At 41.2% G+C, this 25904-nt stretch overlaps 2 protein-coding genes across 2 annotated transcripts; one reads left to right on the forward strand and one right to left on the reverse strand.

Moving 5' to 3' along the window:
• On the reverse strand, positions 1–942 carry LOC137254665 (uncharacterized). The gene has a single exon (XM_067792580.1). The coding sequence runs from the start codon at positions 940–942 to the stop codon at positions 1–3; it is 942 nt and encodes a 313-aa protein (XP_067648681.1).
• An 882-nt stretch (positions 943–1824) lies between these two features.
• On the forward strand, positions 1825–17585 carry LOC137255777 (putative uncharacterized protein DDB_G0279653). Its single transcript, XM_067793714.1, has 2 exons — positions 1825–2114; positions 16553–17585. The coding sequence occupies exons 1-2, from the start codon at positions 1825–1827 to the stop codon at positions 17583–17585; spliced, it is 1323 nt and encodes a 440-aa protein (XP_067649815.1).
• Positions 17586–25904: the final 8319 nt, after the last annotated feature.

A 25904-nucleotide genomic window follows, 5' to 3' on the forward strand; every position in this document is an offset into this window, starting at 1 on the left:
TCACAGAGACTGATCTTGGTGTAGGATAGGGAATGAGTGGGTCTCACATTCTGTACATATCAAACATTCGCACTGAACAAGAGAGGGGGCTTTCAATGAATGGAGGTGTTCATTGGAGGGGTAGTTGGAGGCGCGGGGTTGGGGGTGTGGGTTTGGGGGTGTGGGGTTGGGGGTGTGGGTTTGGGGGTGTGGGGTTGGGGGTGTGGGTTTGGGGGTGCGGGTTGGGGGTGTGGGTTTGGGGGTGTGGGGTTGGGGGTGTGGGGTTGGGGGTGTGGGTTTGGGGGTGTGGGTTTGGGGGTGTGGGTTTGGGGGTGCGGGGTTGGGGGTGTGGGTTTGGGGGTGCGGGGTTGGGGGTGTGGGGTTGGGGGTGTGGGTTTGGGGGTGTGGGGTTGGGGGTGTGGGGTTGGGGGTGTGGGTTGGAGGCGCGGGGTTGGGGGTGTGGGTTTGGGGGTGTGGGGTTGGGGGTGTGGGTTTGGGGGTGCGGGGTTGGGGGTGTGGGTTTGGGGGTGTGGGTTTGGGGGCGCGGGGTTGGGGGTGTGGGTTTGGGGGTGTGGGGTTGGGGGTGTGGGTTTGGGGGTGCGGGGTTGGGGGTGTGGGTTTGGGGGTGCGGGGTTGGGGGTGTGGGTTGGGGGTGTGGGTTGGAGGCACGGGGTTGGGGGTGTGGGTTTGGGGGTGTGGGGTTGGGGGTGTGGGTTTGGGGGTGCGGGGTTGGGGGTGTGGGTTTGGGGGTGCGGGGTTGGGGGTGTGGGTTTGGGGGTGTGGGTTTGGGGGCGCGGGGTTGGGGGTGTGGGTTTGGGGGTGTGGGTTGGAGGCGCGGGGTTGGGGGTGTGGGTTTGGGGGTGTGGGGTTGGGGGTGTGGGGTTGGGGGTGTGGGTTTGAGTGCATGTGTATACTAGACTGTCTCAGTGACTGTGGCCATGTATCTGGAGGATGCCGTGGCATAATTTTTATCATATATAATATACTAGTGTAATATTATATATAATATTATTTTATAAATGAAATTCAGATCTAATATTGGTCTCACACCATCATGAACATCTTTGTGAAACAGAACCATGTTTTATCATTGCAACAGAACTATATATTTACAAGCCCTTTAATGTTTGATGAGATATTGTTAATGTTTAATCTAGTCTGAGCAATAACCGAAAGTAATGCATTCACATATATATGATATACCTGGAGAACTCAAAACCAAGAAACCATATTTAACATACTCCAACTTCAGTCTTGAATTTTTAGGCAAGTCTGGCATCTGTTCTGTTAAATATAAGTTCAAATTGGATTTATTTTTAAATTTGTAGAAATATATTTTAAACTAAGACAACTCTCATTTTTATGACCAAATGTTAGTCCAGATGACAGATGACATGTCTGACCACTGACCAGTGCGTCTATTCAGGGTATACAGTCTGACCTTAGACCTTCTGTCCCTGGTACCATGACTCAATGAACTGTAAACAACCCTCAACCACCTCTCAATCTGACCACAAAGCAGAGCCCTGGTGGAGGGATATCGTCTGTGAGGCATTTTAAATGGCATCAATAGCACGAATCAACAAGCACTGAACACATAATGATCAACATACATTCTTCATTTAGCATAATACCCATATGACTGTATCAGTAGTATAGGGAATGGCGAGAAAAACCGGTAGAGGGTACACCTTTGCTCAGAAGCTTCAGAGTATAGCTAATTCTGCTACCAGCATATATATTCAACAAGACCCTTTCGATAAGACCATTTTTAGGCTGCTTCCAATTACTCCCAATTATAGTGTATTCCCAATTAGAGCTATGCGGGTACATAGACATAGAAATATGCCAGGAACCAAGCTCTCGCGAGAAGCATATACCGAGATCCGATCGGGTCGTTTGTCCATTCGGGAAGCGAAGAGGAAGTATCACATATCGCAAGCTCGATACACACGAATCCGAGGTGGTATAGACAAGCCCACAACTCCCGATATATCCGAAGAATTGGAGGCCCTGCTGCAGAAGTGTCGCCCCATGTTGCTTTCCGACCGAGAGAAACAAATCCTGGAGCAATCGGGACACACCTTCTACGAACACTACCAGATCCCCAAACAGTTTCTCGAACTCTACTTGCTGTGCTTTCGTCCACTAGTAGAAGCCGGCAAAATAGTTGATTTCGTCTACATCTACCCACCCAACCAATTTCGACCCTCGGCGGGCAAACTCCGAATCATTCTCGCTGATAACTGCTATCCGGGCCCCAAGGACAGACACAACCGATGCACCGACTGCCTAGCCACTCTATCGGAACTGCCTGCTCTCTTCGGACCCGACAACTCTACGTGCAAGTGTGGTGCCACCGACCACTGCGTCGACAGCAAGAAATGCATTCTCTGGGAACAGAAAGCGATAGACTACACACCCCAGGAGCGACTTCCACTCGAGGTTCCAGAAGAGATCGAGGTTGGCAGCTGTTGTGTGAATATAGAGAACCTATACGACAACGCCTGCCTTTTCTGGAGCATAAAATACGCACTCCTCATCAACAAATTGATGGACCGTTGTACGTGTAAGGAGAAAGAGTCTTGTATCTTATGGCGGTTATCGGAGAAAGCAAAGGTACCACAGGGGCGGGGTAATATTTGGCATACCCCATTACCCGACTATGGTGGACCCAAGCATATGGAAGTAGCACCCCCTCCATGCAGCGAACACAAAAAAGCTGCGAACGTCCCAGAAGGAGTCTACTTATGCAAAAAGTTTGCTGTAGCGGGACACGAAGGGAAGAACCGGCTGTTATTGCTACTCGATCCCCCGACTGGGGAAACGATTCCAGTCTATGGCTACAAGATACGAGAAACGATTCGGGCTGCCGGGGGAATAGAACGCCTACGGTTAGTGCGGGAACCGTTTCTATGCAAGCTCGGTAAAATCTGCTACTCACCTATATCAGAAAAGAAAGACGATAGAGAAATCGAATTACTGCTTCCAGACATTGGACGAGAATAGGTCCGGCAGCTCACCTAGTATTTTGGTAGATGCAGTCGTGGGCTTACAAAGGACGAATACTTATCTAGGCTAGTTTTTCGTATTCCAACTGCTTTTCGTGGTACCCTACTACTTTTTTCCCCTCAAAAAACAACACTCTACTGCATAATGAAGGGATCCCCACGTTTCGTCTTGGGTGTTTCTACCTTCTCGGTCGGTATGTGCACTGATTTGCTGTGCTTCCAGGTCTTGTAGACGACCTTCCAGAGAAAAACAGCGGCTAGCGAAAGGTAGGTCCACCTTTGGGCTGTTTCTAGTATCTGCCGCACCTTCTGGATATCCAGATGGGTCTCTTCTTGTTCCTCCTCAACGTTTTCTATTTCCTCTTCCTCATTGTCCTTATCCAGCATCGACAAGATGTCGACCAACAAATTCGTGGTTTGCTCCATATGAGCCGGCAACGTATTCGTGGTTTGTTCCAAACGAGCCGACATCGCTGCAGTTTGCTTCACACTAGCCTCTAGCCTCCCCAAGCGGTTGTAGAAGTCCTGGATGGTGGACACAGTCGGCTCTGCAGCAGGCAATACGCTCTCGCTAGGGGGTAAGATGGCCGCAGGCAATACGCTGCCGGCAGACGTCTCACTAGCGGGAGCAGGCAATGCGTCTGTGCTGGTCGGAGGTTCTACAGCAGGCTCTCGCCATATGTCGTAGAGTCTTGTGGATCCAATACCGAAGCGCTTTTTGACCTCGCTTGCTGGGAGCACCCCTCGAAGGGAGCGTATTTCTTGGACCTTTTCCGAAGACAAATCTCTTCTTGGTGGCATGGGGTGTTTTTCCTGGGAATATATATATATACCATACTTCCTACTTGTCTATATAGGAACCAATCCTCTCCCAGGAAACTTCTAATAATGCTTAGCAATGCTTAGCAATGCTTAGTAATGCTTAGCAAATGCTTAATAATACTAAGCATTTGCTAAGCATTACTAAGCATTGCTAAGCATTGCTAAGCATTATTAGAAGTTTCCTGGGAGAGGATTGGTTCCTATATAGACAAGTAGGAAGTATGGTATATATATATATTCCCAGGAAAAACACCCCATGCCACCAAGAAGAGATTTGTCTTCGGAAAAGGTCCAAGAAATACGCTCCCTTCGAGGGGTGCTCCCAGCAAGCGAGGTCAAAAAGCGCTTCGGTATTGGATCCACAAGACTCTACGACATATGGCGAGAGCCTGCTGTAGAACCTCCGACCAGCACAGACGCATTGCCTGCTCCCGCTAGTGAGACGTCTGCCGGCAGCGTATTGCCTGCGGCCATCTTACCCCCTAGCGAGAGCGTATTGCCTGCTGCAGAGCCGACTGTGTCCACCATCCAGGACTTCTACAACCGCTTGGGGAGGCTAGAGGCTAGTGTGAAGCAAACTGCAGCGATGTCGGCTCGTTTGGAACAAACCACGAATACGTTGCCGGCTCATATGGAGCAAACCACGAATTTGTTGGTCGACATCTTGTCGATGCTGGATAAGGACAATGAGGAAGAGGAAATAGAAAACGTTGAGGAGGAACAAGAAGAGACCCATCTGGATATCCAGAAGGTGCGGCAGATACTAGAAACAGCCCAAAGGTGGACCTACCTTTCGCTAGCCGCTGTTTTTCTCTGGAAGGTCGTCTACAAGACCTGGAAGCACAGCAAATCAGTGCACATACCGACCGAGAAGGTAGAAACACCCAAGACGAAACGTGGGGATCCCTTCATTATGCAGTAGAGTGTTGTTTTTTGAGGGGAAAAAAGTAGTAGGGTACCACGAAAAGCAGTTGGAATACGAAAAACTAGCCTAGATAAGTATTCGTCCTTTGTAAGCCCACGACTGCATCTACCAAAATACTAGGTGAGCTGCCGGACCTATTCTCGTCCAATGTCTGGAAGCAGTAATTCGATTTCTCTATCGTCTTTCTTTTCTGATATAGGTGAGTAGCAGATTTTACCGAGCTTGCATAGAAACGGTTCCCGCACTAACCGTAGGCGTTCTATTCCCCCGGCAGCCCGAATCGTTTCTCGTATCTTGTAGCCATAGACTGGAATCGTTTCCCCAGTCGGGGGATCGAGTAGCAATAACAGCCGGTTCTTCCCTTCGTGTCCCGCTACAGCAAACTTTTTGCATAAGTAGACTCCTTCTGGGACGTTCGCAGCTTTTTTGTGTTCGCTGCATGGAGGGGGTGCTACTTCCATATGCTTGGGTCCACCATAGTCGGGTAATGGGGTATGCCAAATATTACCCCGCCCCTGTGGTACCTTTGCTTTCTCCGATAACCGCCATAAGATACAAGACTCTTTCTCCTTACACGTACAACGGTCCATCAATTTGTTGATGAGGAGTGCGTATTTTATGCTCCAGAAAAGGCAGGCGTTGTCGTATAGGTTCTCTATATTCACACAACAGCTGCCAACCTCGATCTCTTCTGGAACCTCGAGTGGAAGTCGCTCCTGGGGTGTGTAGTCTATCGCTTTCTGTTCCCAGAGAATGCATTTCTTGCTGTCGACGCAGTGGTCGGTGGCACCACACTTGCACGTAGAGTTGTCGGGTCCGAAGAGAGCAGGCAGTTCCGATAGAGTGGCTAGGCAGTCGGTGCATCGGTTGTGTCTGTCCTTGGGGCCCGGATAGCAGTTATCAGCGAGAATGATTCGGAGTTTGCCCGCCGAGGGTCGAAATTGGTTGGGTGGGTAGATGTAGACGAAATCAACTATTTTGCCGGCTTCTACTAGTGGACGAAAGCACAGCAAGTAGAGTTCGAGAAACTGTTTGGGGATCTGGTAGTGTTCGTAGAAGGTGTGTCCCGATTGCTCCAGGATTTGTTTCTCTCGGTCGGAAAGCAACATGGGGCGACACTTCTGCAGCAGGGCCTCCAATTCTTCGGATATATCGGGAGTTGTGGGCTTGTCTATACCACCTCGGATTCGTGTGTATCGAGCTTGCGATATGTGATACTTCCTCTTCGCTTCCCGAATGGACAAACGACCCGATCGGATCTCGGTATATGCTTCTCGCGAGAGCTTGGTTCCTGGCATATTTCTATGTCTATGTACCCGCATAGCTCTAATTGGGAATACACTATAATTGGGAGTAATTGGAAGCAGCCTAAAAATGGTCTTATCGAAAGGGTCTTGTTGAATATATATGCTGGTAGCAGAATTAGCTATACTCTGAAGCTTCTGAGCAAAGGTGTACCCTCTACCGGTTTTTCTCGCCATTCCCTATACTACTGTATCGGTAGTGATCTCTGGATCATGTTCATTCATCTCCATGAAATGTTCATCTGGGTGTAATAAATCAGACAGATTTTCTTTATATGACCATTGAGAATACTCACCTGAAAATTCTCTTTCTTTCGAATGGTCATTTGTTCATCATTCTGTCCAGGTAAACATATTCTCCAAATCTAGATTCAGGAATACATAAAGAAACTGATTTACAAACAGACGCAGTGTGGGTACTTTAAATATCAGCCAAAAGCAGCTCTTTCATATAAATGAATGGTCATTTGTCTGCTATTACTGTTGAATAAACTTTTTCATCAATGTACTATACACGAAAAAGTACATTCACAAATACCCTCGAAGTAGGTATCCTAAATGATCCGCAGAAAATCGGCTGGGATATGAATGGTCAATTGACCACTATTTATCACAAAAGTCATCATGTTTGACAAGGAAGTTTGACAAATGTATCAACTGCAGGACATCAAACACCACATTAATCATATTAATATTCCAATCTTGCTATTCACATCATGGAAACACAGAGTTAATACCATAACTTTTCTCTGGTGTGTAGATTTCCTCTTATTGAGGAAAATTGAACATTAGAAACATTGTCCAGTAAATAGGAAAAATATAACACAAAGTAATGCTGTGAAAATTATCATCGAAGAAATTTATCTCCTCCTGCTGAGGAGCCGATGCTTTTCCCAAGTCTACTGCAAATGTCATTTACAAGTCACAAACTGGAATCAAATCTTTCTCAGTTTAAGTCATTATTAGTTTAAATACTCTGTGGAGGTAATCTGTTTCACTGACAACAGGACATAATGTTTTTTCTGTTTACAATTTCAGACTGTTTTAGTCATAGCAGTAGCAGTAGTAGCAGCAGCAGCAGTAGTAGTAGTAGTAGTAGCAGCAGCAGTAGCAGCAGCAGCAGCAGCAGTAGTAGTAGTAGCAGCAGCAGCAATAGTAGTATCAGCAGCAGCAGCAGTAGTAGTAGTAGTAGCAGTAGTAGTAGTAGTAGCAGCAGCAGCAGTAGTAGTAGCAGCAGCAGCAGCAGCAGCAGCTGTAGTAGCAGCAGCAGCAGTAGTAGCAGCAGCAGCAGCTGTAGTAGCAGCAGCAGTAGTAGTAGCAGCAGCAGCAGTAGTAGTAGTAGTAGTAGCAGCAGCAGCAGCAGCAGTAGTAGTAGTAGCAGCAGCAGCAGTAGTACTAGTAGTACAGTCTGTTTGCATTACAAACGGACCGATGAATTGCAAATCTTATCATTGTACAAAATTGCCACATAAATATAAATAGCACACATGTTTATCATTTATTAATACCCAACAGCTCTCTTATATTAGAACATTTTCCAGATTCCACCAAAAAAGTTGTTTAAGAAACAATCATCATTGAAAATGCAAAAGTTGTTATTTGTCACAGTGGGGTGAAACCGGAGAATCGGAACAGCCACTATCTCGTCATGCATGGGAAACGGATGCCTGATGAAGTAACTCTGACGTGAAACAGTTGATGATTAAAGTGTACGATTCTTTCCATGCTGAAGCCAAAAGGGGCAAACCATTTTATGCCATTAATAACTTCCGTAAGCAGGCATCAGAACCTTTAGGAGTATTAGCAAGGGTACTGACAAATGTTCTGGAACACAAACATTGTGAGGGTGATGCCAGGCAGGTAGGGTTCATGTCAAAATCACACAAATCAAAACATTTGGACAATTTTCAAAAGAACCTTGTAAGGCAGTCTATCAACAAGCTCTATTCTGAAAACCAATACATGTCGCTGAAAATTGTTAAAAAATATTTGAATCAGAACACAACCTCTGAGCATCAAAGTGCACACTCTGGCGACTCTTACATTCTTTCAGGTATTGTTATAAAAAAAAATTTGGAGGAGAATAGGTCAGTACTTAGTGAAAGACTTCGTTTGTTTGAGAAATAATTTTCTCAGGGTAATAAAGAGGAAGCGCGGAGAAGGGTTTGAGCCAGTGTACTTGGATGAGACCTGGGTCAATGCCTTGCACAGTGCAAGCAGTCAGTGGGTACCCAATGCGGGTGATAAGGGGGGGGTCATGTAGAAAGCTGCCTCCAGGGAAAGGAGAGAGTCTAATCATTCTCCAAGCTGGTTGCTTCAGCAAAGGCTTTCTGCCAGGCTGCAACTTGGTATTCAGGGCAAAGTCCACAGATGACAGAGACTACCATTCCGAGATGAATGGTGCGGTTTTCCTTGAATGGGTTAAAAACAAGTTGGTACCACAGCATGGAGGACCCCGACAGTAAAGTCTCGACATCGAACAGTCGAAAAGGTGGCATGATATCATCCTCTACAAATTTCAGATCGCACGACCTTCAAAGGCAATGAAGCTTCAGCTATTTGAGATCATAAAACCCCACAAAGGCGAACCTTTCTACAAAGCTGACAGTTATATAAAAAGTAAGGGTTACGATATCCCGCGACATCCACCCTATCACTGCACCCTAACCCCATTGAAATGATATGGGGTATTGTGAAATGAGATGTTGCCAGATCAAACACAACTTTTAGATTATGTGATGTAGAGGTTTCGGTTAAGGAATATCTCAACAAAATCACAACTGAAAATTGGCAAAATATGTCAACATGGTAGCTAACTTCATTGAACAAGGTTACTGGTCTCGGGATGGCTTACAACAGGCAACTGTGCCACCACTTGTCATCCCTTCAAGTTGTGACTATGACACTACCAGACCCGAGGAACCGACAGGTCTCCCTGAATAGATTTTGAGATGTCCCACGCTGCGGTTTCATCCTGTTGTGACAGATAACAACTTTGGGATTTTTATGATGATAGTTTCTCAAACAACTTTTGGGTGAAGTCCGGAAAATGTTCAAATATAAGAAAGCTGTTGGATATAAATGATAAATGTGTACTATTTATATTTATGTGGCAATTTTGTACAATGAAAAATTTGCAATTCATTGGTCCGTTTCTGACTCAAACGGATTGTAGAGAGTGTTCACCGCAATGCTTCAAGTCAGTGGATGTGAAGTAGTAGGCATCACACATGTATTCATCTTTAGCTTTTAAAGTAACATTGACATGATATCTGTTTAATCTTGCACCTCAGCAGACATGAAATTATGGCACACAACTATACATTTCCATATTTGGATATGGATGTAAATGAATGTATTCAAAGGTGGACCTTGTCATGGGATACAATACTGTATTCTGGCATCATTGCACCACAAAGTTTCACACTCATTTCTACACGACAGTGGTTATGACGCAACCATCAAGCCTTGAATAATGTTGAGATGCTTTAAACACTCATAAATAAATTTATATCTCTCAACACAAATAGTGCTGTTGCGATTTCTTGATACAAGATTATAACTTTCATATCAATTCTGAAGTCCGAGCTTAATCTGCATCAGTAAACAAAGACCAACACTGAGCTTTTCTGTCCACTATCAGCAATCTAACATGTCTCATGTCCAGTCTTGCCCCGCCATTGTCTTGACCAATAACCCATGATGACAAATGACAAAATTATGACCCATGGACAATGGCGAGACATCTGACGATCAGATTCCATGTCAAAATAGTGTCAGTTGTAAACGAGATGGCATGTTGATGCTGACTTAGAACTCAAATGACAATTTCATCTAAACAAATTCTAGGTTGGTCCCATCTGGTATGAGTGACAGAGTTATGAATAATAAAAGCGGGTGACAAATTATTGTGATACTTCACAAGTTAAACATCTGACATTTGACCTGTAGTCAAGCTGATGTGTCAGTTCTCATGCTCCAAATTTTCCACTTATCTTCTTCATTAAGGCAAACTTTTCCAGTTGGTGAGAGTCTAGTGGGTAAAGTGTTTACTTGATGACTTGGGTTTGATTCTGAAAATGGGGAAAATGATTGAAGTCCATGGCTGGTGTATGTCAACAGAATTTACTCAAATGGGCCAAAACTGGAAAAAGTTATTTTCAATCAAATCTTCTCACCAGCTGTGAGGATGGAAATTAAAACCAAGGGAAATTATCAAAAAATAACAAAACAGGTTTACACATGATTGCTGCTAAAAAGGTTGGGCAATCCCTCAATCCTATCAAAACATAAAGCGATGTAAATGGCTTATAACATGCTTGAAAATTTCATTTTTAACCATGTGTTTACAAAAGGCATTTACTTTTCGAAAGTGGGCATTATATTTTTTCATAATTATTCCCCCACCCCCACCCCCACTCCATGCCTGATATAACGTTAAGATGTCTTTTTTATTCCCAAAGAATAATAGTTATACAGAAAAACACAGAATACTGATTCTATGGTTATCATTACACCATGCCATTTAGAAAGTGGTCAAATGCAACATATGTCATATTCGAACCCTCACCCAGGATTTGACCCCGCACCCTCTAGCACCTAATTGCCAGCACACAAAGTCAGACGCCTAGCCCGCTCAGCCACTGCGACTTCCACATGGAAGGGTGACGGGTTCGAATCCAGGATGGGACTCACCCCTCCCAAAAAGTACTAGAATTTGTACTTTACTGAGAAAGTGAAGTTCCAAATATGACATATGTTGATTCTATGGTTCTTGTTTATTGCAAATTACTTCTGTGACCCCACTGTCTGTCTATAAAAAGATAAAATATTATCTGAAAAATGCAAAGATTAAATGATTCTCACATAATGTTCCCTTCTTATACTTAATGTGCTGAATATCTGTTTAACTATGGTCAGTCAGTGCAGCTGGGTAGTCCAGTGGTAAAGGCTAAGACATCCGTGATGCCATGGTTACAATGGGTAAAGCCAATTCCTGCTGTTCCCTGTCAGGATATTGCTGGAATATGCATATTCTACATGCCCGACAACATGGTAGAGTATACAATACAAACATCTCCATCACAGTCCATCTTTAAGTGGCATACAGGAGCTCGTATGATGATGAAATGCTTTTCACAGATATGAATTGCATGAATACATGCATGAAGAACACATTTTACGGATAGACAACTTCTTTATTGCAAATGAAGTAATATTTCAGTGTAGATCCTAACACATTTACTATCATTTGCTTGATAAGGGTGTTTAGGTGCAACTATTGCAGGAAAGAAGTTGTCTATCCATAAAATGAGTTCCTCATGCATGTATTCTTTGGCCAAGCGACATGTCATTCATCAGAAACACATGCCGACTCCAGTTAGATCTGATCTACCAATGTGGGACCTGTGAAGGTCCAGGGTAGAATAGGTCTTCAGCAACCCATACTTGCCACAAAAGGCGACTATGCTCGTTGTAAGAGGCGACTAATGGGATCGGGAGGTCAGGCTCGCTGACTTGGTTGACGCATGTCCCCAGTTCCCAGTTGCGCAGATCAATGGTTATGTTGTTGATCACTGGATTGTCTGCGCAAGACTTGATTATTTACAGACTGACATCATATAGCTGGAATATTGCTGAATGTGGTGTAAAACTAAACTCACTCACTCTACTGATGTGGATTTCACTCTGACACACGTGGTATCTATTTCATCCTGACAACACAGTCACAGCTGATTGTCACAACAAAGCAATTTGTCACTTAGACATCCAATTATATGAAGATGTCAATGTCAACATCATCATCAATTTCACCCAGAGCAATAACTGGAGCTACCAATACCGACATCCATAACATCACAATGTAATTCATTACAATAGTAATTGGACATGTTGGTACAAACAGGGATGTGATACGGCCATTGTATACAATATTTGACACTCAAACGTTTCAATATGATGACTGAATTTTGTCACATCTCAGCTTTGCATGAACTATCAGTTCATGAATAGTTACAAGGCTCTTGGGCATTTTTAGGGGGTATGGGTAGGTTTGCTTTTTTCAGTCAGATTATTTAACCAATTTCACCTTTAAAAAAAGCCCTTTTTTATGCCATGTAGTGGACAGATAAATTTGAGGGTGTTGTTTTTTGGGTTCTTAATATCAGTTGAGGGCACAAAATATTTACAAAAACAATTCACTGGAAATGTTACAATATTCTGTCTGCAAAGTTACAATTGTGGACCTTTTCTATTTACAAAAAACTGACTTTAGTTTAGTTTTTTGTGGGATGAGGAGCGAAACACAAAAACAGTTGAGCACTGGTTAAGTTGATTAGCACTGCTCCAGCACTGTGTCTCATGTCCATACTTCAGTGAAAGTAAAAGGTACTGACATGGAACAAACAACAAAAACTAGTGGTAAACTACAGGTAGTTTTTTATTGACAAAACCTTTAAATTTTTCACTTTTTGATGCAAAGTTTTACACACAAAAACACTTGCAAAGAATACCAGATTTTCATTGCATGACTTATAAGTACATCTCTTCAAAAGATTTATTTCATTAAAAGCATAATTAAAAAACTACACATTCTTCTTATTATTATCTCCTTTTTCACATATCTGATTCTGTTAACTCACACTAGTGTATTTCTAGGATGTTACTTTCTCCTAAACTTGAGAATGTTAGCAAGAAAAGATCTAGCTGAAAGTAATTTGAAATCATATTTTGTAAGATACGTGGTATACAATTCACTAAATTTAAATTTTGAGACAACACATATCTCCTCTAAATCATCACTTGTAACCTTGAGAAACTAAACAAATGATTAAATTGTACTTTTTTGCAGAAAAAGATTTAATTTAGAACCACATATCATTCTGATATATAAGAAAATGACAGCAAATGTCATCTAATATTTGATAAAGAATAATATTCTTTCAAACGTGTGAAAAGATGTCACTCTCAAAAACTGTCGCCAAAAGGCTCCTGGTTGTCTTCCAGAATAATTTAAGGTCAGTGTCAAGGTCACAAGTGAAATCTTCTGGTCACTTTGATTAATGATGTCCAAACTTAGAGCTGCATATCTAATTATTCTGATGGCTATGTTACAAATTATTCATCCCTCTGTAAACAAGGGACTAATTACAGCCTCCCGACATCGGCAAACTCACACCCTCCCTGTCAGAAGTGTAAATACAAGTCTATCGGACTGGTATCAATACAGTATTAGTTAAATGGAAAGAGATTCATGTGTATTTAATAGTGTTATTTCATCAAATATTTTGAAGGACTTCAAGAAGTGTTTGCCATAAACAGATTGGTTGTAAATATATTGAAAATATTGCAGCACGATGTGAGTGAGTGCATGGGTGAGTGCAGTTTGGGTGCGTGAGTGAGTGAGTGAGTGAGTGAGTGAATGCTTGAAAGTGTCCAGCACGAGATAAATACTGCTGAACAGTACAGTAGTACAAGTAAAAGTACAGTAATGACAACAATGTTCATGCAATCACAAAATGAATCAGTGAAGAAAGGCAATTTCAAATCCATAAGGTCAATCCAACTATGTACCAGCAACACACCTACAACCAAGGTTTATGAGCTTACAGAGGATCATGGGAACTTGGAGTACCCACAATTCCCAGTAGGAGGAACCCAAGCATCTCCTACATCCCGTGTAAACTCGAGGCTGGATTTCTGTCAGGGATGAATAAAAAATTCACACTTAATTTTTATTAGTGTTCTGTAGATATAGGATAGTGCTTTTCTCATGTGCCACATGAAGTTTCACCATTTCAGCAGTCACCTGAGAGTGTTTAGGTTCATGCTGCTAACCAAGGCAAGGGGACGCTAATAACTTACATCACATCTGCCAAGAACACACTGTTTTGTGTGACCAGAAAAAAATGTGAACCGAGGCTCAGTAAGCTGTCATCTGAATTAAACTATCTGACGTCAACACAACGAATGTGCGTGGTTGTTATACAGACCAACTTATAGAATGAATGGACATACCGCACCCTAACCGTAAACATGTCAGTAAACTGATTGGACATGCAACACGTTCAGACAAAGTCATAAATTTCTCTGCTTCTCATTTTAATAGTCTTCACAGTGTCAGAGAAACAAATTGTGGATTTATATAATATTTATATATCTTTACGAACATTCCACCAGTATCTTATTGAAGCACACCAGAAGTTGACTTCATTGGTGCTGTTGGTTCTCTTTCCTACACAAATATCCTCTGCTACCAATATTTCATTTTTCCACCGTGATTACACCAGCCGAGATTTTAGCAAATCACTACTGCATAATAGTTAGCTCCCATCATGCCTCACAAACCTCTTATGCCATTTATTTCCACGAGTAAACATAGATGGCACTTTTAAAGTGACTCACTCTCAACCAATGATGTTGCACTTCCTGTCTGATCATCCAACAAATTGAGGGAAGTAAAATTCTACAATATTAACCATTTCAACCAGATTTATTTGTCACTTGACTTGTTCCAGAATGCAAATGGCCACTTGGTCCATCCCATAATTGTCCAGGAATCCAGAAACTGTAAATAAATGTCTGTTAGCATGCTCGGATGAGACAATAAAATCCGCTCAATTTGAATTTAGGGGACAAAATTGATGATCGTGTCTTGTATTTGGGTTGGAATCACTATCAGATCCCTGAACCATGTAACTTTAACAGTCATGCTGCTTCCCTAACAACCCCCTACTACTTCCCTAACAACTCCCTATGAACAATTATGTTTGTGGATGAATGTTAACTTTCTGAGAGGAAATCAGCCACTGGGTCGTGAGAGGCGTGCAATTATTGCCATTTGTTCTATGTTGTGGGTAGCTTAACGTATCATTTACCAAATATGGGTATTTATGAAATTATTTCTGCACATGAAGGGGACTGTTTTTATGTTCGTGGCATGAAATGATAGGATTAAGTGTAAATGTTCACCCAAGCTTTGATATCAAAAGAGCATTCTGTAGATAATTTCCAAGAGGGAGATTGTTACGATGGCGTTTAATATTGTTATGTTTTGTATTATTGTTATCTGTCGAAAACTAAAACATTGATAAAGTCATTTATCTGCTTTACTGAAATTATCAACAAAGAGGAACCTTATTATAAAAAGTGTTGGGTTGCTTCAAAAGTTAGAAATGTGCCTTGATAAGCTGACAAGTCATGCTTTATGATAGTAATAACAGCACATTTTTCTGTTGTTTTGTTCATTGTTCTACATTGGACTTTAATATTTCAGACATCAAATGTCTTCCTGTAAAGGCTCTGAAAAAGACAATCCTGCAATGACATTGTCCCCTCTGATCTAAGCAAATGGGAAAAGTGTGAACCAGGTCAACCTGACCTCCACGTTCTGCTGTTCACATCACAAGCATGCATTGTTCATAACAAGACAAAACATTTGTCTAAAATATAATGATGCTAATTGCACAAATAATAGTGGTTCTTATCACTTATTTCATACATTTGTATTTTGTTTACTAAATGGTTTGAAAGGCAGTAGCCTAGTGGTCAAAGTGTCTGCTTGTCAAACTGATGACCCCGTTCAATCCCCCACATCCCCCACATACAATGTGTGAAGCCCATTTCTGGTGTCACCAGGCGGGATATTGCTAGAATATTGTGAAAGGCAGTGTAAAACCATACCCACTCGCTGATGAATCACACTCAAAGTGACCTTTCAGACTGAAGTATTAACACATACGAGGTATAGCCAATGAAGTCTTAGCTGTGATTCACGCACAAGATAACTAGGGTCACTGCTCTCAGTGTCTGGCCACACATTCAACAAGAGTATGTTCAAACTAGGAAGGGTCACTTTTCAAAGTATGTCTGGATGCTATTAAATTAACAAGTTACTGATACAGTGTCAGTAGCATGGTCTTTCATTGTGACCTTCTAGAAATGTGGTCACTTCTAACCTGGCCCAGTCTTGTAGTGACCAAATCTCCACAGTCAACACACAGTTACCAGCCTGGCAATGCTCAAAGTAGAAAATGACAATGGTCAAATTACAGTTACTCATTTTGGTGAGTTTCAGAGTGGACGATGACAATGGTCAAAATACAGCAGTTTATCTTGGTGAATCTCTGTTGTCAGTCTGTACATATGTACACAAACTTTGATATATCTTGGAGTAATCATCAACACGGAGCCACTCTGCTGCCGAATGAGGATGTTTGGTGATGTGACACAGGGTTAAATGTGATGAATTAAATGTGTCTATGCCAGTGTTTGCTGTTGTAGACTGGTGCCAGTTTTAACATTTTGGCCCTACAATATTCAGTCTCCAGGCCCTGGCAGGGTAATAACAAGTACCAAGTTCCATCCAGTAGACAAGTCTTGTACAGACGTTATGTTTCATCCAGTAGACAAGCCTTGTACAGACGTTATGTTTCATCTAGTAGACAAGCCTTGTACAGACGTCATGTTCCATCCAGTACACAAGTCTAGTACAGATGTCATGTTGCATCCAGTACACAAGTCTCCAGTCAGAAGACAAGTGAGATAAGTATTGAGTACAATCAGGAGTACAATCAGGAGGACAATCAGGAGTACAATCAGGAGGACAATCAGGAGTACAATCAGGAGTACAATCAGGAGTACAATCAGGAGTACAATCAGGAGGACAATCAGGAGTACAATCAGGAGTACAATCAGGAGTACAATCAGGAGTACAATCAGGAGGACAATCAGGAGTACAATCAGGAGGACAATCAGGAGGACAATCAGGAGTACAATCAGGAGTACAATCAGGAGTACAATCAGGAGGACAATCAGGAGTACAATCAGGAGTACAATCAGGAGGACAATCAGGAGGACAATCAGGAGTACAATCAGGAGGACAATCAGGAGTACAATCAGGAGTACAATCAGGAGTACAATCAGGAGTACAATCAGGAGGACAATCAGGAGGACAATCAGGAGGACAATCAGGAGTACAATCAGGAGTACAATCAGGAGTACAATCAGGAGGACAATCAGGAGGACAATCAGGAGGACAATCAGGAGGACAATCAGGAGGACAATCAGGAGGACAATCAGGAGGACAATCAGGAGGACAATCAGGAGTACAATCAGGAGGACAATCAGGAGTACAATCAGGAGTACAATCAGGAGTACAATCAGCAGTACAATCAGGAGTACAATCAGGAGTACAATCAGGAGGACAATCAGAATCAGGAGTACAATCAGGAGGACAATCAGGAGGACAATCAGGAGGACAATCAGGAGGACAATCAGGAGTACAATCAGGAGGACAATCAGGAGTACAATCAGGAGGACAATCAGGAGTACAATCAGGAGTACAATCAGGAGTACAATCAGGAGGACAATCAGGAGTACAATCAGGAGGACAATCAGGAGTACAATCAGGAGGACAATCAGGAGTACAATCAGAAGGACAATCAGGAGTACAATCAGGAGTACAATCAGGAGTACAATCAGGAGGACAATCAGGAGTACAATCAGAAGGACAACACTCACAGAGAATTTCTTTCATTCTCGTAAAAACATCTCAACAAGGTCCATGTATAAGTACAAAACTCCCCCAAAAGAAAGAGATTTTGTGATGCTGACTGACACTCTAGTGCCTGTATGGTTTAGGTGTGCCTGCAAGTTTTGTGCTTACTTTACACATGGAAAATACATTCAGCTTTACCCCAAAATATCCATAAATGATAATTCTGCTGACTGTGCAAGATGTTTTGCTCTTTAATACCACTCCACTCTTACTAAGGATACTTATATCTGTCAGTACTACATGTGTCTTATCCAACATATGTCATATTTGGGATTTCACTTTCTTAGTAAAGTACAAATTCTAGTACTTTTTTCGGTTGAGTCCCATCCGGGATTCGAACCCGCACCCTCAGAGTCAGGCACCTAATCGCCAGCACACAAAGTCAGCTGCCTAGCCCGCTCAGCCACCGCGACTTCCACAAAAATGAAAGTCGGACAACTGGTAGTCTAGACTGCGTACTTTGTGTACCCCTCTGATGAGTGTAAATTGGCACGGCTCCCACGGCCGAAAGCTATGATTACACGATGCCATTTAGAAAGTGGTCAAATGCAACATATGTCATATTTGGGATTTCACAAAGTACGCAGTCTAGACTACCAGTTGTCCGACTTTCATTTTTGTGGAAGTCGCGGTGGCTGAGCGGGCTAGGCAGCTGACTTTGTGTGCTGGCGATTAGGTGCCTGACTCTGAGGGTGCGGGTTCGAATCCCGGATGGGACTCAACCGAAAAAAGTACTAGAATTTGTACTTTACTAAGAAAGTGAAATCCCAAATATGACATATGTTGCATTTGACCACTTTCTAAATGGCATCGTGTAATCATGTGTCTTATCATTTCTGTCTGTGGCAGTCGGGGAACCCAGTGGTTAAAGTCTTTACATGTCACACTGAAGACCTGGGCTTTGATTTGTCATGTGGGTACAGTGTGTGTACCCCCTGTTGTGATATTGCTGAAGTATTGCTAAACTGTCTAAAACTAAAGTCACTCACTCACCCATCTCTGTCTAAAGAGGACCTACAGGACTGTCAAAGAGGACTTCTTTGTTCTTGCATGCAGTATCCACAGAAGCAAAGATTATGCTCATTAGCTTGGGCTGACTGCTGCTAAAGATTACTGTTAATATTTTGTTGATTTTGGGTGATGTACTTTTCTATTTTCACAACCAATCATTGAAAGAGCAATTTGAAAATGTGAAAAAACAAAAATTCAGTGTTAAGGGGATTGGTCAGTAAAGGAATCAATGAGAAAAGCAAGTTTCCTTGACTAAAATGTCCACTGTTGTGTTCACAAGTGACATCGGTATGGGTGAGCTATATATCTGCCTTGTTAGTCATGTGTTCCTTTACATCTTGTCATCAGTATAACTGCATGTCAAGAAAACCAGTTTAATGACATGCTCCTATATTCATGACACTAAAACATTTGATGTCAATACATTTGAACTATCTGATGTGTCAATATCTCTTTTTTTCTTGATTACAGTGACAGGGCCAGTTCAACAAGCGGTCAACAAAACAGATAGCGTTAATTTCCGTCAAAAATTCCAATTTCCCACAATACCGTAATATCTCATGGTGAATGTTCAGACATTTTAAATATTTCATGTGGATTTAGTAGAAAAATCAGATTCATCATTCCACTTTCATTAACCCTGCCAATGACGTCCGACAGAGGTGAAACATAAATAACACTGTCAACAATGGCTGCCCAGATATCCATGGCAATGGTTGAGAAATTGCACACAAAGGCACAACAAATTCATTGGGCATTTCCGTAGGTACCCTGATTGGATGTCATCATAAATTGCACTCCCATCACCATGGCGACAGACTTTTGATCGTATGGATCTCTGCATTAGAGGGTTCGCAGGAAAAGGTATGTCGTACCTGGTATAAGATTTATTGCTACAAAGGCTCGTGTAATGACCTTGGTCAACAGCTAGCCAATATGTGAACTTGTCTGGTGATTTATCTCAGACTCAATTTCGGATGTTTCAATCAAGGAATGGATTTATTTTACATGTTTCATCAAGAGAATGGCTCAATTTCACATGCGTTCATTGAGAGAATTGTTTAATTTCATGTAGATAAAGGCCGTGGACAAGTGAGCTGGGGTAAAACTGCCTATCTTACGCATCATCTCCTCAGACTCTCACTTTTCCTGGCTTTGTCTTGCTTGCTCTCACTGACGGCACAAGCAGGTTTTTCATTGAAAATTCCCTTAATAATAAAAATGATAATAAAAAAGATATTTTTGCATTGTTAAATATTTTTTTTAAAAACAATGGCTTTATTTATTTAAACAAATCATCAAGCTGGACCATTTCAAGTTTCTAAGAAACTGCATCAGTTCTTATGTCATGAAAACATGGTTGTATCACTTGTTATGTAACTCACTCAATAAAAATTCAATCCAATATTTTGAACATTCATACAGATTGGAGGGGAAAAAATTAGATACAATTGATATTGTTTTTCGCTGATTTTCTTTCTTAAGAAAAACAATAGTAAGAAGGTTTAGGCACTCTATTTTATTTCTCGTTTTATGTATTTTTTCAAGGATAAGAAAAATATTTTCCCTGCTCAAAAACTGAAATCCTAAATGCAATATAAGTGAAATATTTATGAAATCAGTGTGAAACTCACTTTATTTTTAGTTCATTTAAACAAAGCATAAGAATCAACATGTAAAGCCAAGTGGGGTTTTGCTTTGGTGATGTTGTTTCTTAGGATAAAAATCTATTAAACAAGAAATAAAATTGGTTTAGCCTTACACAGAAAGGCAAAGAAAATCATACAAAATAAAAAAAATTAACTTCGAGTCAAGCAAATCATAACATAACTGTAACAGCAATAGAACTTACAGTTACAGTGAAATGATGGTGTAATATCATGTGATTAGTCAGGTATTTATGTATAGACAAAATGTAATGTAACTAGAACAGTAGGAATACAAAGACTATTTCATTCACATGTGTCATCTTTTTCCTTCCCAGTTTCTGGCTCTGAGAATGACTGAGCTTTGTTTATGAATGTGTTGGTTCTGTTGTATATATTGTTATTTATCTTACATTCATGTTAAATACAGTATGGTTCAAAATTATTGAGAATAGCTAAAGCATTTCATATTATTAAACGAGAACAAATCAGATAAAATTGAATGTATTGTGAAAGTAAACTGACCTTTTCATGTTGTGTAGGTAACAATTTAATATTTTATCAAGTCTCCTTGAGCTTCACGGCACAGTCTAAGACGGGTAGGCATACTTCCTATCAGAGAGGTTAGTGTCTCGTGAGTTATGCTATCCCAGTATCGGACCACTTCTCTCTTCATGTCTTCAATTTTTGTCAACCCCTTTTGATTCACACATTCCTTCATCATCCCCCAAATGTTCTCAATGGGATTTAAGTCAGGACTATATGCTGGAAATGGTAATGCAGTCACATTTTTCTCCTGAAACCACTGCTTCGCATGTTTTGCGGTGTGTTTAGGATCATTATCTTGCTGCAAAATCCAGTCATTTCCATAAAACACATGTGCACTTGGAAGGAGAAAATTATCTAATATGTTAGTGTAGCGTTGCCTTGTCAGATTTCCCTCAAACACACACAGCGGGGTCGTTCCTAATAAGGATATCTCTCCCCATACATGAAACTTTGGGCTGTATTTAGGTCGTCGATACAACGGTGCTGACGCAGACTTTGTCCATATTTTCACATTATTGGGATATACCCATATTGAGCTTTCATCAGTAAAAATCACATTTTCCCAGTCAAAGTTTTCATGTGCCAAACACCACTCAACACGCCTGTCTTTATGTTCTTGTTTCATGAGAGGAGAAGGAATTCCAGTCTTTTTCTCCCATCCAAGATCAATCAAATTTCTTCTAACTGTAGATTTTGATACAACTGTTGATCCCCTTTCTATCATTTCATACCTGATGTTGGAGATGCTTGCCCTTTGCTTTTTAGACGCTAAAATTCCCAGCCGGACGCGATATGAGAAGTCCAATTTTCTGGGTCTCCCTGCTCCTTTCTGGTGCCCAAAATCCTTTCCCTCTTTAAAATTCTTCCTAATCCTATACACAGTAGAAAGAGGAGTTCCTGTTCTCTCTGCCAATGTATTTACATCATCAATTCCTTGATTACACAACTCAAAAATCAACCTCCTTTTATCTTCAGCAGACATTGTTGACAGTGCTGAGGAAAATGACGTCTGCTACAAATTCAGGGGAGGTAACTCTAATTTTACTATACTCAGTAGGACAAGATGAGTTACCTCCTTTACACCATTACTTAGTTTTAAGAATCAGTGAATCAGTTGAGGTGTTAGGATAGCTCAAAGTAAGAAGAAAAATTCTCAATAATTATGAACCAGACTATACTTGGATTTCATTGGTCAATGACACTTTATACAGTTTTTATGTCACCTCTCCAGGGAAGGTGACAACTGGAAAACTATTACCTTCTTGCCTTCTGCCAAACTCTCTGCCAAGAATCTGTATATATTGTTAACAATTGTATGACATCAGGAGTTGGAAAATGGTTTGATCAGTTGTTTTTGAGTTCATATGTACACATTATTTTCACCAACATTTGTTCTACTCGTTTGCACACTCAACACACTCGTGATGTCATATGTGACAAAAGTTGGCCATCCTGCCTAAGAGCAACAGTAAAGTCAACAGCTTTTTCTGTCGTTTTCTTAAATGGTGCAAAAGGAGTATTGTGTTGTGTGGGAAGGCATGGTGTCATCAAACACTGGAAAAAGCCACCATTTCTTCCATTTTGCAAGTGAAAAGACAGATTTCGGCAGAAGAAAGGTTTAGAGGTAAGAGTTCTGCCTGTGACAACCACTTAGAAAGTATGCTATTTATTAAGATTATTTCGATGGTTTAGGGTTAGGTTTAGAATTTAGGGTTTAGGGTTTGGGGTTAGAATTAGGCTGTATACGAAAAAACACAGGCCTGTATTCTAAGGCATAGAATGATTTTAGAAAATAAAGGGGTTATGGGCGGAAATCTTTCTGGTTCAGATTCACAGAGTCAATACGTTTTCTTATGACATCCTGGAATTGGCTGTTTCACCATTCACATGCTTTACAACTTTCAAAATGGTATAAAATAAAAGTTGCAGAGCATCCTAAATGTGCACCTATCTGACAATAAGACAATCCTTATAAGCAATAACAGAAATAGTTAACTGACTCATTATGAAATCAGCTCAGCCAAACATACAATGGTGATAGGATCCAAATGCAGTGTGCCCTTCACACGCCTCTTCCGACTTTATTTGTGATAGCTGTCATTTATGCTGATTCGTCATTCACATTGTCTCCATTTCTTGTTGTAGGCGGGATTATTCTTATTGTTTATGTAAAGTCTAATAACACAAAAATGTATGAATTCTTAAAACTTCCAAATAAGTAACTTTGTGGCCACACAGTTTAATTTTTGGGTAATTCTCATATTTTTCGATGTCAGTACAATAAAAATCAGTACAAAGCAAAACTTCCATGGAAACAGTCTTGAAGATAAAGACATTTTACAAGTACAGCTGGATAAAAATATGCAGAAAACATGTATCACTGAATTTTTTAGGTAATAATGGCTTTGGCTAATAAGAAGAATATGGCGAACAGGATATAATAGGACCAGTGTTACTGAGGGTATGAACAAAGTGTCATCACAAGACGAACACACACGTTCAGTGTGATGAAGTGTTGTGGAGCCCTCTACATCTGATCAGCAGTATCATCTGTACTGCAGTGAATTTCAACCCATCTTACTAATATAATAGACCATTATGTAACAGTATTTCAGATACAAAATACAATATTAAGGTACTGTTATGCCAATTTAGCGATAGATACGTTCATGTTCACTTTGTGGTCATGTAAGAAACAAATTGAAAGAGCCTCCATTTTGCTTGAGTCTTCTTCATCATCACTGGAAGTTTGTCTTGCAAGATCTAAAATTGGTTTCCACTGATATTTAACGTCCATGTCAGCAGTGACACCAGGAACATCTTTTACTGCTTCAGAATCCATGGTCACTGTCACGTTGTGCAGTAAAATCAAAGAGGAAGTCATCAGCAACAGGCACCTATGATGTCATGTCATGTCATGTCACATCATAGCTTTATCTGTTCATTAACTGTTGGGTGTTTCCATAATAGGCAGATATACAAGACAGTTTCATAAGTGTTCATTGGGTTAATGTTCAGTTTTAATCATGGAGTTTTATGATGCTTTTACCTGTATGAAAAAGTATCTGTTTAAACATGACTTGTGTGACCTAACACCCTGGGTTACAGTACATCTAGACATTTAGAACGCTGTTTGACGAGTCTAATGTGCGATTTTACTTCTCTTTTAGTGCAGCAGGAAACAAAGGGAGACAGTAGGAATGACGTTACGACATAGTGACAGCAGGATCCGCTGTGTTACTTGTTCTCACAAATGAATGCCCTACGCTTGTAGCATTGCATATCACTGATTCCATCTCTGTCAATTTCACCACATTCTTGGTTATCCCAGGCGTCTGGTTCACGGTAACCCCACGGGATGTCGGTGGAGTTGTTGAGAAACCTGTACACTATCTTCTTGCCATGTGTCTCTTTCACCAACCCAATCCAGGTGCCTTTACCTATGGAGACACAAACATCATTAGCATATTTCTGTGTTAGCGAGGTAAAGTGAAACAGGGAGAATGTTCACAATCGTTGTACTTATAGCCATGTGAATGTGGGTGCCAGAGACAGTTTGTACAAACTGGTATCAATGACGGACGCCCTTTTAGCAGCCATATAGCTGACAAATGTTGAAGTCAAAGACGAATACTCCAGTTGTACTCTGCACTCACAACTATTGATAACTGGACATGTGGTCCAGAATAATTCAACATGTATTGCTGCTCCATGTGGATACTCCAACAAACACCTGGTGTTGGAAACTATTGGTATTCGGCAACCGAAGTTTGTCGTAAGAGACCAGTAGGGACAGGGTGGACAATTGGTTTATGCATGTCATCCATTGATCAAGCCTCAAGATGCCATTCACGGTTTGTCTGGTCCACAACCAATCCACACAAGCAATCGATGCAACCAATCCACTCAACCAATCCACACAACCAATCCACTCAACCAATCCATGCAACCAATCAACTCAACCAATCCATGCAACCAATCCACTCAACCAATGCACTCAACCAATCCACTCAACCAATCCATGCAACCAATCCACACATCCAATCCATTCAACCAATCCACTCAACCAATGCACTCAACCAGTGCACTCAACAAATCCACACAACCAATCCACACATCCAATCCATTCAACCAATCCACTCAACCAATGCACTCAACCAGTGCACTCAACAAATCCACACAACCAATCCACACATCCAATCCACACAACCAATCCACTCAACCAATCCACACAAACAGTAATTGTAATTATGCTTACGTTTTCCATTATTGACTTTGACAGTGTATTCAAACAGATAATCAGCCTTTTCCTTAGAGTCTGGAATAATGAGTTCCATCCCATCAGCATGACAACGTTCTCTTGCCTCTTCCCAGGGAACCCTATCCTTGAAGTATTTGAAGCACAGAGGAATCCCTGTGTTTGTCCTATGCAGGTTATATCCGTTAGCCTCTGGACAAGTCACTGTCCAGAAACAAGCATGTGCTGGTGTATCAGCTTGCCAACATCCATTATGTTCAACAAGTTTTGGCCAATTTTACAAGTAAACATGATTTTCTGGATATCTTCTTTCACATCCCACTGAATGCCCAGTTAGGCCAAAGTGACTTACTTCGACAAATCCTATGTGCAATTTTGTAAATTTTAGGATACAGAGTAACAGTCTAAAAACATTTTTTTCTAATTCCGACAGTACTTTAGTAAAATATTCAGTTTAAACCGAAACTTAATTAACTGAGATGTACAGCTTCTCCTGATCAACTTCTATAGATGGTTTAATGTCAAAACCATAATTTTGATGGCATAATTTGCTTTGAAGGTTTTTATCCATATGGTGACAAGTTGATTGTTTCTATCAAAGATTCATGACATTTATGAAATTCAAAAATTGAAAATATACTTACCATTTCTTCCATAGCTGATGACACTTCTGTCTGTGACACCAGGTGCCCTGAACACAAGAAATCCTGAACACATGCTGGTCAAGAACGAGTATTGGAAGCTGTTACAGTGGTCATCTTGACCACACAGCACACCACACTGAATAACCCCACTGACACTGAAGGCACGCCAAAGTCCAGATTCCAAGGAGTAGTTGGAAA

Source organism: Haliotis asinina, chromosome 1, assembly GCF_037392515.1.
Source record: "Haliotis asinina isolate JCU_RB_2024 chromosome 1, JCU_Hal_asi_v2, whole genome shotgun sequence".
In the NCBI taxonomy this organism is placed as follows: domain Eukaryota; kingdom Metazoa; phylum Mollusca; class Gastropoda; order Lepetellida; family Haliotidae; genus Haliotis; species Haliotis asinina.

Excerpts from the sequence above, each read along its gene's own strand:
- LOC137255777 (XM_067793714.1), top strand. The coding sequence starts at position 1,825 with ATGCCAGGAACCAAGCTCTCGCGAGAAGCATATACCGAGATCCGATCG. Across the intron at positions 2,115-16,552 it reads TTTCTCGAACTCTACTTGCT|TACACAAGTCTCCAGTCAGA; the intron begins GTGCTTTCGTCC and ends TGTTGCATCCAG.
- LOC137254665 (XM_067792580.1), bottom strand. The coding sequence starts at position 942 with ATGCCACGGCATCCTCCAGATACATGGCCACAGTCACTGAGACAGTCT.